Source organism: Typha angustifolia, chromosome 15, assembly GCF_048772165.1.
Source record: "Typha angustifolia cultivar Huaian chromosome 15, ASM4877216v1, whole genome shotgun sequence".
Classification (NCBI taxonomy): domain Eukaryota; kingdom Viridiplantae; phylum Streptophyta; class Magnoliopsida; order Poales; family Typhaceae; genus Typha; species Typha angustifolia.
The window spans coordinates 6,614,147-6,626,836 of NC_133253.1; the positions used below are offsets into that span (position 1 = coordinate 6,614,147).

The 12,690-nt window shown below is 36.5% G+C and overlaps 3 protein-coding genes and 1 non-coding gene across 6 annotated transcripts; 2 read left to right on the forward strand and 2 right to left on the reverse strand.

The window, feature by feature from the left end:
* The first annotated feature begins 947 nt into the window (after window positions 1-947).
* Window positions 948-3,795, forward strand: LOC140776957 (pentatricopeptide repeat-containing protein At3g05340). 3 transcript variants are annotated; one of them, XM_073120827.1, is made up of 2 exons: window positions 948-1,202; window positions 1,562-3,795. In XM_073120827.1, the coding sequence occupies exon 2, from the start codon at window positions 1,615-1,617 to the stop codon at window positions 3,466-3,468; it is 1,854 nt and encodes a 617-aa protein (XP_072976928.1). In that variant the 5' UTR covers window positions 948-1,202; window positions 1,562-1,614; the 3' UTR covers window positions 3,469-3,795. The 3 variants fall into 3 exon arrangements, with proteins under 3 accessions (XP_072976928.1, XP_072976929.1, XP_072976930.1); XM_073120828.1 differs by having other exon boundaries at window positions 948-1,108; XM_073120829.1 differs by having other exon boundaries at window positions 963-1,059.
* Window positions 3,796-4,894: 1,099 nt separating this feature from the next.
* LOC140779640 (small ribosomal subunit protein eS4z) lies at window positions 4,895-8,198 on the forward strand. The gene is made up of 5 exons (XM_073124812.1): window positions 4,895-5,046; window positions 6,498-6,575; window positions 6,663-6,843; window positions 7,007-7,104; window positions 7,573-8,198. The coding sequence occupies exons 1-5, from the start codon at window positions 5,044-5,046 to the stop codon at window positions 8,008-8,010; spliced, it is 798 nt and encodes a 265-aa protein (XP_072980913.1). The 5' UTR covers window positions 4,895-5,043; the 3' UTR covers window positions 8,011-8,198.
* Window positions 8,199-8,571: 373 nt separating this feature from the next.
* On the reverse strand, window positions 8,572-11,471 carry LOC140778724 (uncharacterized). Its single transcript, XM_073123569.1, has 7 exons — window positions 11,288-11,471; window positions 11,138-11,173; window positions 11,002-11,055; window positions 10,819-10,872; window positions 9,606-9,659; window positions 9,447-9,518; window positions 8,572-8,873 (listed from the first exon to the last, which is right to left on the reverse strand). The coding sequence occupies exons 1-7, from the start codon at window positions 11,342-11,344 to the stop codon at window positions 8,754-8,756; spliced, it is 447 nt and encodes a 148-aa protein (XP_072979670.1). The 5' UTR covers window positions 11,345-11,471; the 3' UTR covers window positions 8,572-8,753.
* Window positions 11,472-12,444: 973 nt separating this feature from the next.
* On the reverse strand, window positions 12,445-12,515 carry TRNAG-CCC (transfer RNA glycine (anticodon CCC)). The gene has a single exon. It is a non-coding gene; the product is annotated as a tRNA-Gly (tRNA).
* Between the last annotated feature and the right edge of the window lie 175 nt (window positions 12,516-12,690).

Below are 12,690 nucleotides of genomic sequence, written 5' to 3' on the forward strand. Positions count from 1 at the left end.
TTGATCTGATTACATAATGATAGATACTCAGCTAAGACGTGTTTAAAACTTAACAAGATTCCAAAGGTAGCAGTACTATTTAAGCTGATATTTTTAACGTTTTATTTTTAGATAAGTAATATATTCAACCGTTGAGCATTGTAGGAAGTGTTACAGTAAAATAAATAAATTTATTTTGGTATTTAACTTTAGGTAATATCTATTTTAGTCAATAGATTTAAAAATAGATCTAGTTTGGTCAGAACTCTTGCTCAAAACTCTAGTTGCTTTCTTGATTAGGCCCTGGCTCCAAGAGTAGCTATTAATATTCGACCAGTGTAAGCTGTAACTTAATGATCGAATTCAGTCAGTTGTTCATAGAGATCGTAAGTTTAAAATCCCTCCACAATAGTCAGGGGAGTCGGGAAGAGAGGGAGCAAGGATTAATAGAAAAATGCTTCAATAATTTTAGTTACAAGCATTGGCTGGGAACCTACGTCATCGATCCATTCCGCAGATATGCACGACTGAGACGAGAAAAGAGGGAGAAAAGAGCTGTGCGGATTAACTGTGACCCGACTCGATTCAGATTGGATTTCGTATCAGATAACATATTCGAACTGAAATGCATGAAACTGGCTCGCACTAAATTCAGATCATAGTTGTCTAATCGGAAAAGATTCGAACATAAAAACATAGGACCAAGACATCCCAACAAAAGGACCTAACTATTAGGGCTTATTCTAGTGAGGTTTATAATAATGTAATAATTAAACAATAATGTTCACCTATCCATTGTCAAATATCTCTTAAATTTACTATTTTTCATATCACATCAATTATAATTATTATATTAATTTACAGCTTAAATATTATAACAATCTAAATTGATGTAAACTTTTTTATATAAATTTAACAAATATGCACATTTAAACTAGTTTAACAATTATTCCCCACCCAAACGCCACCCCAAGTGAAAGAGTAGAAGTGAAACTCTCGGGCTAAAGCACAAAAGTAGTTAAGCCATTTGAGAGCGATATAGTTCAGCTATCATCCGACAGCAGAAGATCTAGATATTTGGTTGACTCCATCGACGTTCGATCCCTCTACTCTTTCTGAAAGCATTTAGGTTTGGGATAGCTGGGGAAAGTTTTAGTTTGTTTAGTGTTTTGATCTCTTTGCCAAGCGATGTACCTGCTAGTTCTTCTCCAGCTGAACTTTGGGTTCGATTTTGTTACTATTCTTCGTTCACTTCTTGATGGCGTCGAATCCACTTCTTGCGAACCTTTTGTTTTATAAATTGAACAATGTGAAGTGCTCACCTTTTATCAAATAAAGAGTTTGGGATGCTTCATTAAATTAAGATTTCTTTTTTGTCATAAACACGCCATATGTCGATTCAATGCAAAAGTATATTGTATTTGTGGATTTCGGTTATGCACAAGTTTGATATCTTTTTTCTTGATTTGGATGAAAATTTTGTGGGCAAAGTGATAAAGATAAAATTCAAGATGGCAGTTTGATTTTAGGCACTTCATTTTGAAATTTACCCTAAATCTATTTCTTTCTCATTGTCATGCAGACAACAATAAAATAAGCAGCTGAGATGAAAGCAAAACTAAGTCCAATGAGGAAATGAGAAATGTTGCACTGCCTCTCAACTGTGCCTATCTTAGTTCTGTTCTCTCCCTTTGCGGTAGAGAAAACAACTATCGACTCGGATCATCCCTTCATGCTGCAATCGTCAAAAATGCCAACGATCTGAACTTTGGAAGCCACACAAATCATCGCGATGTCATGGTTGTCTGGAATGCCCTCATCTCCATGTACTGCAAATGTCACAAATTATGTGATGCAACCAAGGTGTTCGATGAAATGCGTGTTAGAGACTCTGTCTCTTGGAATTCAATCATTTCGGGTTGCTCGATGAAGGGAGAGTTTGAGCGGGCGTTTGGCTACTTTAGACGGATGTGCCATTTTGACATGTGCCCATTTGATCATGCGACTTTGACGACAATTTTGTCCATATGTGCAGAAAAGGAGCTCCTTTATGTGTGCGGAATGATGCACGCTTTGATAGTTTCGAATGGGTATGAACGGGAAGTTCCTGTAGGGAATGCTCTTATAACTGCTTACTTTAGATGTGGGTGTCCTACTTCAGCAAAGAAAGTTTTTGATGGGTTCTTCGAGAGAAATGTGATCACTTGGACAGCAATGGTTTCAGGCTTGGCTCAGAGTCGGTTATGGAAAGAGAGCTTGGTGTTGTTCCAGGAGATGCGATTTATGGTGGAAGCTAACTCGTTGACCTACTCAAGCTCCCTGCAGGCTTGTTCTGGATTGTTAGCCATTGAGGAAGGGCAGCAAATTCATGGGCTTGTAGTGAAATCTGGTTTCGAGCAAGATTTGTGTGTTGAAGGCTCCCTCATGGATATGTACTCTAAGTGTTGCTTGATGGACGACGCACTTCGGATATTTCGATCTTGCAGAGAACCTGATGGCATTTCACTTACTGTGATTCTTGTGGGTTTCGCGCAGAATGGATCAGAGGAGAGAGCAGTTGAACTTTTTGCTGAAATGGTGGGAGCAGGTATTTGGATAGATGCAAATATGGTCTCAGCTGTTTTAGGAGCATTTGGTGTCTCTGCACCATTTGCTCTTGGCAGACAAATCCACTCATTGGCTGTGAAGAAGTGCTTTGGATCAAATATCTTTGTGTGCAATGGTCTCATCAACATGTATTCCAAGTGTGGTGAGCTGAGGGATTCCATCAAAGTTTTCAATCAGATGGTCTCTAAGAATTCTGTCTCATGGAATTCTCTGATCGCGGCCTTTGCACGCCATGGTCATGCAATGGAAGTTTTTCAACTCTATGAATCAATGAAAGAAGAAGGCATAAAGCCTAGCGATGTTACATTTTTATCATTGATTCATGCATGCAGCCATGTAGGATCAACTGAAAAGGGCATAGAGATCTTGAATTCAATGTCGTCAGACCATGGGATCGAACCCAGGATAGAGCATTATGCTAGTATAGTAGACTTGCTCGGCCGAGCTGGCCTTTTGGATGATGCAAGAAGAATCATAGAAGAATTGCCCACAAAGACTGATCCGCTCCTTTGGCAGGCCTTGCTTGGCGCTTGTAGCATTCATGGTAATGTGGAGATAGGGAAATATGCAGCGGAGCAGTTGCTTCTCGTTGCACCAGAATGCTCTGCAGCTTATGTATTGTTAGCTAACATCTATTCATCTGAAGGGAGATGGGAAGAAAGAGCTGGAATAATAAAGAAGATGAAGGAGATGGGGGTGAAGAAGGACACAGGGATGAGTTGGGTTGAGGTGGAGAAGGAGATTCATGTCTTTGTTGTGGACTCCAGGGTTCATCCCCAAGCTGAGATGATTAATGAGGTTCTCAGTCAGCTTGCTGCAGTTGTCAGTGATCAAAAGAATGTACTGGATAAGAGGTTGATACTCTATGACTTGGAGCTTTAGGAGTTGACATAACTCCTGGCAGTAGCAAAGATAATAGGTGTAGAAAGAACACAAGCAAAAGTTTATCTATTTATTGTCAAACTTGTAAAAGAGACCAAATTGGGGCAACATGCCCTCCAATTTTTAGTCAGTCTAAGCTTTAACAGCATGAATATACCAAGGATCATGTGATTCTTCTTTTGCCATCTAATTCATACAATAATAGTGGTTCTAACAGTGTTGGAGTTCTCCATTTATTTGTAACAGTATATAAGTTTCTTAAGAGATATCAGATATGTGCTTCTTTGTGTCACATGTAGCTGTATTTTGTAGAAATTTGGAGGGTAACATGACATTTATTATTTTTTGTTTTCTCTAATCAATGAGAATTTTGAATTAATTTTCTTAAATGGTATTATAGCTGAGTTTTTTTCAGTTGTTTTGAATTAATGAACTGCCTTTTAAGTTGTTTTTAGCTCCTCCATTTAGTCGATGCAGAACGATAGTATCACCGAAGAAGAAGAAGATGAAAGATAAATCTACAAAATTCACCTAACGGTCGGTTCGAATCCGCCAACAAAAGAATAAAATAAAATAAAATAGATAATCTTAAAAATCTCTAAATGTTCATCAATTTTAAATAATAACATAACAAGTTTTTATATAGATAAATTTTAAAAAGGATAAAAGACTAAAATGTCAATTTAACGAAAGACTAAGATCTCCTCGTATGAAAATCTCTTCCTTACAACTCGTTATATAACCAAAGTGTCATTAGATGAGATATCCTTTAGCATCTGTACACATACCTGAAAGTGGTGTCCTTAGCACCAACTCGCCCTCCTCGATTCATCTCCTTAAACAACAAGATAAACCTTAGAGGTGGCAAAGTTAATGATCTCAGGTTTTATAAGTTCATACTTTTTATCTCCTAAATTTTATACATTTTATATCATATTAAATATAATTATTAACTTTCTTAATATTAAGTGTAATTATTAGCTTTCTTATATAAATTTAATAAATATGCATAGCTAATCAAGTTTAAAAATTATTCCACAAACGCCTTCGAAGTGAAAGAAAAAAAAAGAGTAATAATTCGATACAAATTTATTATTATTTTTATATTTTATAAAAAAAAATAGATAGCTAAGAAAGAGAAATAAAATATGACTAATTTATTCTTATAATTTATAAAAATTATCAATACTTTCGATTCATATGATCGATACTTTCAATTAATTTTATTTATAAAAATTAAAAATTAATAGTTCTTATTGAATTATTTGCCGAGGAGAAAATGTTGGGGCAAGCCCTAGTTAACCCATTTAAGAGCGATATAATGCAATTGGGTCAGTAGGCCAATCTCGTCAAAATGAGTGAAAGTAATCCGGACCGTTCAGCTATCATCCAACAGTAGAAGATCTAGGTATTTATTTGACTCCATCGGCGTTCGACGCCATAAGATAAAAACCCTAGCTCTTCTAGGTTTGGCCTCTCATCGCCATCACGAGTGCGAGGTTTTGGTCCGGTTACTTAGCTGAAGCCGGAGCTCTTCGCAAAAAGGCGAAGAAGGGCGAGATCTAAAGAGGAAATATGGTTCGTTTCGATCCCTCTACTGTCTCTGAAAGCATTTAGCTTTGAGATAGTTAGGCAAAGTTTTAGTTTGTTTAGTGTTTTGATCTCTTTGCCAAACGATGTACCTGTTGGTTCGTTTTGGGTTTGATTTTGTTACTCGATGTTCCTACTCTTCTTTCACTTCTTGATGGCGCTTGCACATCGTTACTGTTGAGCTACGATAAGGGAAGAAGGTGGGATTCGACCAGATCTGTTGTTTTGCGTAGGTTTTAGAAGTCAACTTCTGTGGTTTTTAAAGCTCGGTTGGCTGAGCCAGGGGGACGCATTCTGATCTGGATAAGATTTCTTGGAGTTTGGCTTGAGTGTCTGACATGAGTCTTTTCATGGCATTGTTATAAATTTAGTTATACGGTTGCTAAGCTTTGTTTCATAAATGAAACAATGTGAAGTACTCACCTTTTATGAAATAAAGAGTGTTGGATACTGCACTAAATTAAGAGATATGGTTTTTTTTTTGTGATATAAACATGCCATATGTCGATCCAATGCAAAAATATATTGTATTTGTGGATTCTGGTAATGCACAAGTTTGATACATTTTTTTTTCCTGATCTGTTGCTTGACATGTTTAAGGTTTGTTTGAGGATGAACGTGTTCCGGATCATATGTCTGTTTGGAGCTTTTAACCTTTGGTCCACGATGAGCTGAATCTGGGATCATATTTCTTTCTGGGCTTGATTTCCATGTAGTTGTAGCATGAAGTCCTAGATGCACTATGGTCTTCTTTACTGTTTTTATTGCTGATTAGATAATAAAACTTGATAGTTTAAATATTGGTTTAGAAAGAAGATGAGAATACTTGAATAGGGATTTATACATGACTACATATGATTTTGTTGTTAGTGATATTAAGTGGAAGTATGGAAAGCTTGTGTGGATTGTGAGAGTTTCTAAGTGTTCACAAGTTTAATGCGTGCCAACTACTCTTCATGGCAGTATTGTGGTTTTCTTTGCTGATTCTAACTAGAGTTTATATTTTTCATAGCGGAACTTGTTTCTATTACCTGTTAATATGCTTATACAATCAGATCTAGTTCTTCAGAACATCATAATTCATAAAGCATGGAATGTTTTCTATTCCCTCTATTGTCAGTCTTACTTCCTTCCCTCTGCTTTGCTTGCTTTAGCTTTTTTCCTCAATATATTAGGCAGGAAACACATCTGCTACTTTTAATAAATAGCACTGAATTGGTCCAACCAATATTTCATTTGCTTTTACTGTTCTAAGAAATGGACTAGTTTTAAAAGGTGTTTGGAGGCAGGACATCAACCATATTTTTTTCTTCTCCAAGTTTGTCATTTCAAATGGATAAATCATCATTATCTTCTTTTTTTTAATTGCTAAGTAGTAGTAAATTCAAACATCATTCTTTGCCGTGAGCTAAACTTTAAACTACTTTTCTTTACTTCAGGCTAGGGGTTTGAAGAAACATCTGAAGAGGCTCAATGCCCCGAAGCATTGGATGCTTGATAAGCTTGGTGGTGCATTTGTAAGGATTTATTTCTGTCTAATTCTATAGCTACACAATTGCTTTTCCATTCTCTTGCTCTTACTGTCTGGTCCGTGTATCCTCTAGGCTCCTAAACCCTCTTCTGGTCCCCATAAAGCAAGAGAATGCTTGCCTTTGATCCTTATCCTCAGAAACAAGTTGAAATATGCTCTCACTTATCGTGAAGTTATTTCAATCTTGATGCAACGCCATGTAATGGTTGATGGAAAAGTCAGGACTGACAAGACCTATCCTGCTGGATTCATGGGTATGAATATTATTATCTGGCAAGCACTTTTTCTGGCACTTCTAACAAAACATTTCTGAAGTGATATCTGAAATATCTGGGAGCTTATGTTCGACAAACATATTATGTTCTAGCTACTTGAATTGGAAGATTTATGCTATAAATACTATTCTCTTATCTGCAGATGTTGTCTCAATTCCCAAGACCAACGAGAACTTCCGACTTCTATATGACACCAAGGGGCGCTTCCGTCTCCACTCGATCAGGGATGAAGAGGCTAAGGTGTGTAAATGTTTAATCATTGTTCCCCGGTAAGGCAATCAGTTTTATTGCTGTAGTGGTCAACATCTCTGTGGTTTCTGGTTCCCTTATGATCCCCTCCACTCAAGGTAAAGAATAAGAAAGAACAAAAAGAAAGCCACTATGGTCACCACCTAAATTACTGACCCCACTTGAGCAACCACTGTTGCCACCTAAAACTCATTTCCTATTGGTGTTATTAGACCTAGCAATGCTTGCTTCTTGAGGAAATGAATTTAGAGCTTATGAGCGAGCAATCACTTCGCACTTGCTGCATAAATTGATAGTAATTTGGTTGTGTTCTCCCTTTCCTATTTTTTATCTTTCTATTAGTCACCAACTTGCACTTGTCTTGTTGCCATGATATGTCCACATCTGTGAATGTCGGACAGATAGATTTACAAGTGATGTTGCCTTTGATATCTTCAAAAATAATTTGTTTGCATGCAGTTCAAGCTCTGCAAGGTCCGATCTGTTCAATTTGGCCAAAAGGGCATTCCTTATCTCAATACCTATGATGGGCGTACAATTCGCTATCCTGATCCTCTCATTAAAGCCAATGACACCATCAAGATCGACTTAGAGACTAACAAGATTGTGGACTTCATCAAATTTGACGTCGGGAATGTTGTGATGGTGACTGGTGGAAGAAACACTGGACGTGTTGGTGTAATTAAGAACAGGGAGAAGCACAAGGGTAGCTTTGAGACAATCCACGTCCAAGACTCCACTGGTCATGAGTTCGCCACTCGCCTCGGCAATGTGTTCACCATAGGTAAAGGGACAAAACCATGGGTATCCCTTCCCAAGGGCAAGGGTATTAAGCTCAGCATCATCGAAGAGGCTCGGAAGCGTCTTGCTGCTGCTGGTGCAACTGCAACTGCTTAATCATGTGTTTCTAAAATTTGTCATTTGAAACTTTGGCTGGAGGTGGACGAATTGCCTTACCAAATTTTGGTATTATTTTGTTGTCAAATTTTGCAGTTTTTCTGGTATGGTTGAAATGTGCAACTGTTATAGATCTATCATTTTAATTTGTAGAAGATATTTCAATGCAAGCCAACCCTTTTAATTCAGTACTGTGAATTATGCTCTCCAAGTTTGGAATTCAAATGAGACTTTTAGCAGCAGTTCTCTAGTAATTACATATATTTGCACAGCCCGACTGATGTGTGGCAATCTTGTAATCCTCCCTCTTAGCGGTGTAGATTTTTTCTTTCCAATTGCAGGTTTTTGTTATTTTGGTGGTTATTTATTCTGCAACGTTTCTATTTCCTTTGTGAGATCGTTTTTCTAAGGTTGGCTTGAATTATATTTCATTGTTAGTTGTGCAACCTAATTCAAGTGTTCCATCCTCAGCATGTATTTCTGGTAACGTTATTCTCAGTGTTATTAAGGCAACGGCATAAATTTTGCGATAAAATGCTGGAATTTTTTTTTAAAATTTGTAAACGATCAGCACATCGTTTATAAAGATTTCAATTCACACGTATATGCTAATTACTGTCAACTGTGGTCAACGTTACACGATAAAAATCTCTGCGCATATATGTATTGGCAAACAATTGTGATAGGTGGCTTTACAATAGAATTGTGTGTAATTTATCTTAGGAGCAGCAAAATAATTTATGCTATACTCCCTTATTGCCTGATGAGAGAGCTTCTTCTCCTGCTTCTGCTTCTGCTTCATCTTGGCTGGTCTTCGCTCTCTGATGTCCGGATTCTTGAGTATATTTAGGTTCATCGATAATCTGTTAGGTCAATGAAGATTTCATATTGATACAATTATGCTCGAAAACAGAGGAGAAAGAAATCTATTCTATTATAGTGGAAAGAGATGCTACTCGCAGTTGACTACTACTTTGCAAGTCATGAAAAAAAAAATTCTCCATATCTTACTCGTTCCAAGGTAATGTGCAATGGTGTAAACTGGAGTGGCAGTGGTCCAAGAACACAGGGTAAAGCAATCACGCATGTATGTAGGGCATACAAAAGCTATGGATTCACATAATTAGTAATGGAGTCTTCAAATACCAACTTGCTGGTTTCCTTTATTTTAGCTAATTAGAAGCCATAAAGTACATGCCAACTGCTAGGATTTTATTATGGCAAACCTACAATAGTGCATAAATTCTAGTTTTTCTAATAGTAAGGAGGAAAGTTCAAACCCCATTTTATCATGTATTCATATGCAAGGTATCTAAGATATTTAAGACCCAAATCAAAGATGTGTTATCAACTTGCCCCAAAAGGCAGAGTAGAAAAATCATGTAAAATATTCCCCAAGTCCCGCACTTAAGGAATAAGGGAGACAGCATACTAACCACCATGTTCTTGTGATCAATTGTCATACTGCCTTGTTGCTCTTGAAGTGTGGTTCTCAATTCCTTGAATTCCTAAAGCCAAAATTAGAAGATAATTAGGAACATTGACTCATTGACTGAAGAACCGAAAGGTACAAGTTCAAGGCATGTTGAACTTACAGATCTCAGCTGATTCACTTCAATGTGGAGTGCTTTCTTGAGCTCTAAAAGCTCCTGCATATTTCCCAAAGTGAAAATTCAATTTAAGAGCTAACATTATAACAAATATGTAGTTGTCATTGATAATGATAATCTCCATTGACAAGAAAAAAATGCTAGTGTTAACCACCAATTACGATAAATGGTATTAAGTTTAGAAACAATGCACCTAAAAATAGTACATAATGGTTTTCAAATTAATGTTGCATAGACACAGATATGAGTATAAAATTATTAATGTATATCTGATTATCAGATTCAACAATAGAAAACAAATTCTTAAAGTTCAAGTATTACATGATGGAAAAGGGGTTATGCATAGATATTGCATCAAATTGTTGTACTCTTTATATGAATGACAAAATGAATTCTTTCAACAATTAGTGTGAAATTAAACTTGTCTGTTGAAAGTCTAGTACGGCAAGTATAAATTCTGTTTTGTCAACATTCTTATAGAAGTATACTATTAGATACAAATCCTCTTCTGTTTTCGTTAAACAGAACTGTTTGCTCTAAGTATAAATCATTTGAGATGTAAAATTCAAGGTCTATATGGAGTTAGAGAATCTAATTCAAGCTCTGGATTCTTGAATCTACTTCAGATATCATTATTAAGGTACCTAGCTCAATAAGGCATTGGAGTCATACCTCAAATATCCAGGCTTTACATAGGAAAACAAAAATAATGAATAGATAGATATGTGTTAATGCTTACAGCAGACAAAAATGTCGACTTAGATGAGTACTGCAAGAAAGATTTTGATGGCCTGTGACAATTGGCAAAGTTACAAATTGCACAAATCAACGATACATAACAAGGAAATCATTTAAGATACTTATGAAACACTTAGTACAGACCATGTCGTCCAATGAGAAGAAGTGACTCGTTGCAGATAGGAACTAGCACAGGAAGGGGAAGAAGAAAAAGAGAACTTGGATAGACATGTTGATAAATATGTGTCGTGACATTTTTGTTGATGAAAAACAGTACCATTATAGAGAAAATGATGCACTTATAGAAACAAGATGTGCAATATTTGTGGAGAAAAGAAGCTACAATACTACCTGTGCACCCATTTCTAATCAAAGAACTCTCTTAAACAGTTCCTATTGTAGAAATAAAAACTAAAAAAACAAAATCTTCTAATAAAGACACAAAGCAAAAAGCACTCACATCCTTATAGGTTTTAACTTGTGTGTCCAAATTCAACCTCCAGTTTTGCAATTCCTGCATCATAACTCTCCCATTAGATATAAAATTACTCCTCCTAACCTAACTCTAATCACACCCTTACAGTGAAAGACACAAATAATGACAACCCAAGAGATAGATATAGAGAAAGAACAGAACACCGACCAATTTCAGGCCTTGAAGCCTCGCCAACAATTCCGACTGCGATTTATCCAATCCCTGGCCAAAAATTATCACAAATCAACTCTTCCAATATCTAACTCTAATCATCTAAAAAGCACTCAAGTTTAATCCCTCTCACCTCAATCCGTTGTCCCATCGGTCCAAAATACACCTTCTGAAACCAAACCACAAGCGATCCCAGAACCATCACAACTAATTAGCAACGGAAGGAGCTAGATCCGAGATCTGGATTCCGGAACTACCAAAATAACTAGTCTTGAAAGCTCACCGGAGGTAGAGATGGAGAAGCCCCCACGGGAGAAAGCGACGGATTCGTGTCCGCCATTGGAGTATCGTCCTTCTAGGGTTAAGGCTCCGAGCGGGGGATCCTCGACGAATTAATAGACGGCGATTTCGCTTCGAGTATCGGAGGTGGGAGATTGGAGAAGAGGGAGGAGACCAACCAAAGCGCGACTTGGTATTTATAGGTGGTTTCAAACACAAGCAAGGAGGTTTGTTATCATGTTTGTATGATAACCAGTAAGAATTAAAAATTAGAGTTTTATTAATTATTAATTATTAATTATTAATTATTATTATTATTAAAAAAGAGTTGCTAAGTAAGCTAAGATTTAATTAGTCATTCCGGGACTCAAAACCCTCAAATAAATCACAAGAGAGGATACAATCAAATTTAGAGGGAAGTGAGGAGAAATAATTCTCCTCATAAAACACAAAAACTTTTTGCCTACTAAAACGAGCAGCTGAATTAGCCACCCACTCTATAGACATGCACAAAGAAAATAAAAAAAAAGAAAATTATGTAATAACAGCTTGACCGGACATATGTATCCTAATTTTGACTTAATTGATGATTAATTCAACCTTCGATTAAAAAAAAGAAGAAGATAGACCGTAGTTCTATTTCATCACTACGACTGATTATTGGCATGCCATTCAACTCTATGTATTCCTCTAGTATATTGAAAATATAGAAATGATTATAACAGAATTTCTGTAATTCATATTTATAGCACCAGGAGGAATCTAATATATGTTGTGCTAACGACTTAATAACTATCTTTGTAGCTTCAGAATATTTCAAAGGAGTGTGGTTCGTCCCACAAATTCATACCTCTATATCCATCTCAGAGAAGTTTAGATATTTGAACATTATAGAAATATAGAAGAGAAATGCTATCGCCACTTTTACAAATTCGTTATTACGGATAGTTCACACAAAGGATCAGACTGATGACGTATACAATGCTTGAGTTCTTGGTATAGATGCTACATAGTTGGTTCTTGTATTATTCTAAGACAAGGAAAGAGATCTTGCTATTAGAGATTGGAATTATAGTGTCGTTCTTCAGTAAATATCAATTTCTAAGAGAAATTAAGAAGGAAAAATGAGATAGAAAAAAGGTAACGAACATAATAATCCTGTGCGCATCCGGGGAATCGAACCCCGGTCAGTACCGTGGGAGGGTACTATGATACCACTACACCAGATGCGCTATTTGTAATTAAATTTTATACAAAACTTCAAGTAGTTAATAAACCATCTTCACGTAGCCTTGGAATCCTAGAATTCGTTGAATTTATATAGAGAGAACCTGCACTGTGTTCCTAATACGTCAGTTTAACGCAGACTTTTACGCTGGATGCTCCAATTTCTAGATATACTTGAAC

Bases quoted from the DNA above. Each gene is read 5' to 3' on its own strand.
- LOC140779640 (XM_073124812.1), top strand. The intron at 6,576-6,662 runs GTAAGGATTTAT...TGTATCCTCTAG, and splicing joins ATAAGCTTGGTGGTGCATTT to GCTCCTAAACCCTCTTCTGG. The intron at 7,105-7,572 runs GTGTGTAAATGT...GTTTGCATGCAG, and splicing joins TCAGGGATGAAGAGGCTAAG to TTCAAGCTCTGCAAGGTCCG.
- LOC140778724 (XM_073123569.1), bottom strand. From the start codon at position 11,344: ATGGCGGACACGAATCCGTCGCTTTCTCCCGTGGGGGCTTCTCCATCT. The intron at 11,174-11,287 runs GTGAGCTTTCAA...GTTTGGTTTCAG, and splicing joins CTTCTCCATCTCTACCTCCG to AAGGTGTATTTTGGACCGAT. The intron at 11,056-11,137 runs GTGAGAGGGATT...ATTTTTGGCCAG, and splicing joins CGATGGGACAACGGATTGAG to GGATTGGATAAATCGCAGTC.
- LOC140776957 (XM_073120827.1), top strand. From the start codon at position 1,615: ATGAGAAATGTTGCACTGCCTCTCAACTGTGCCTATCTTAGTTCTGTT.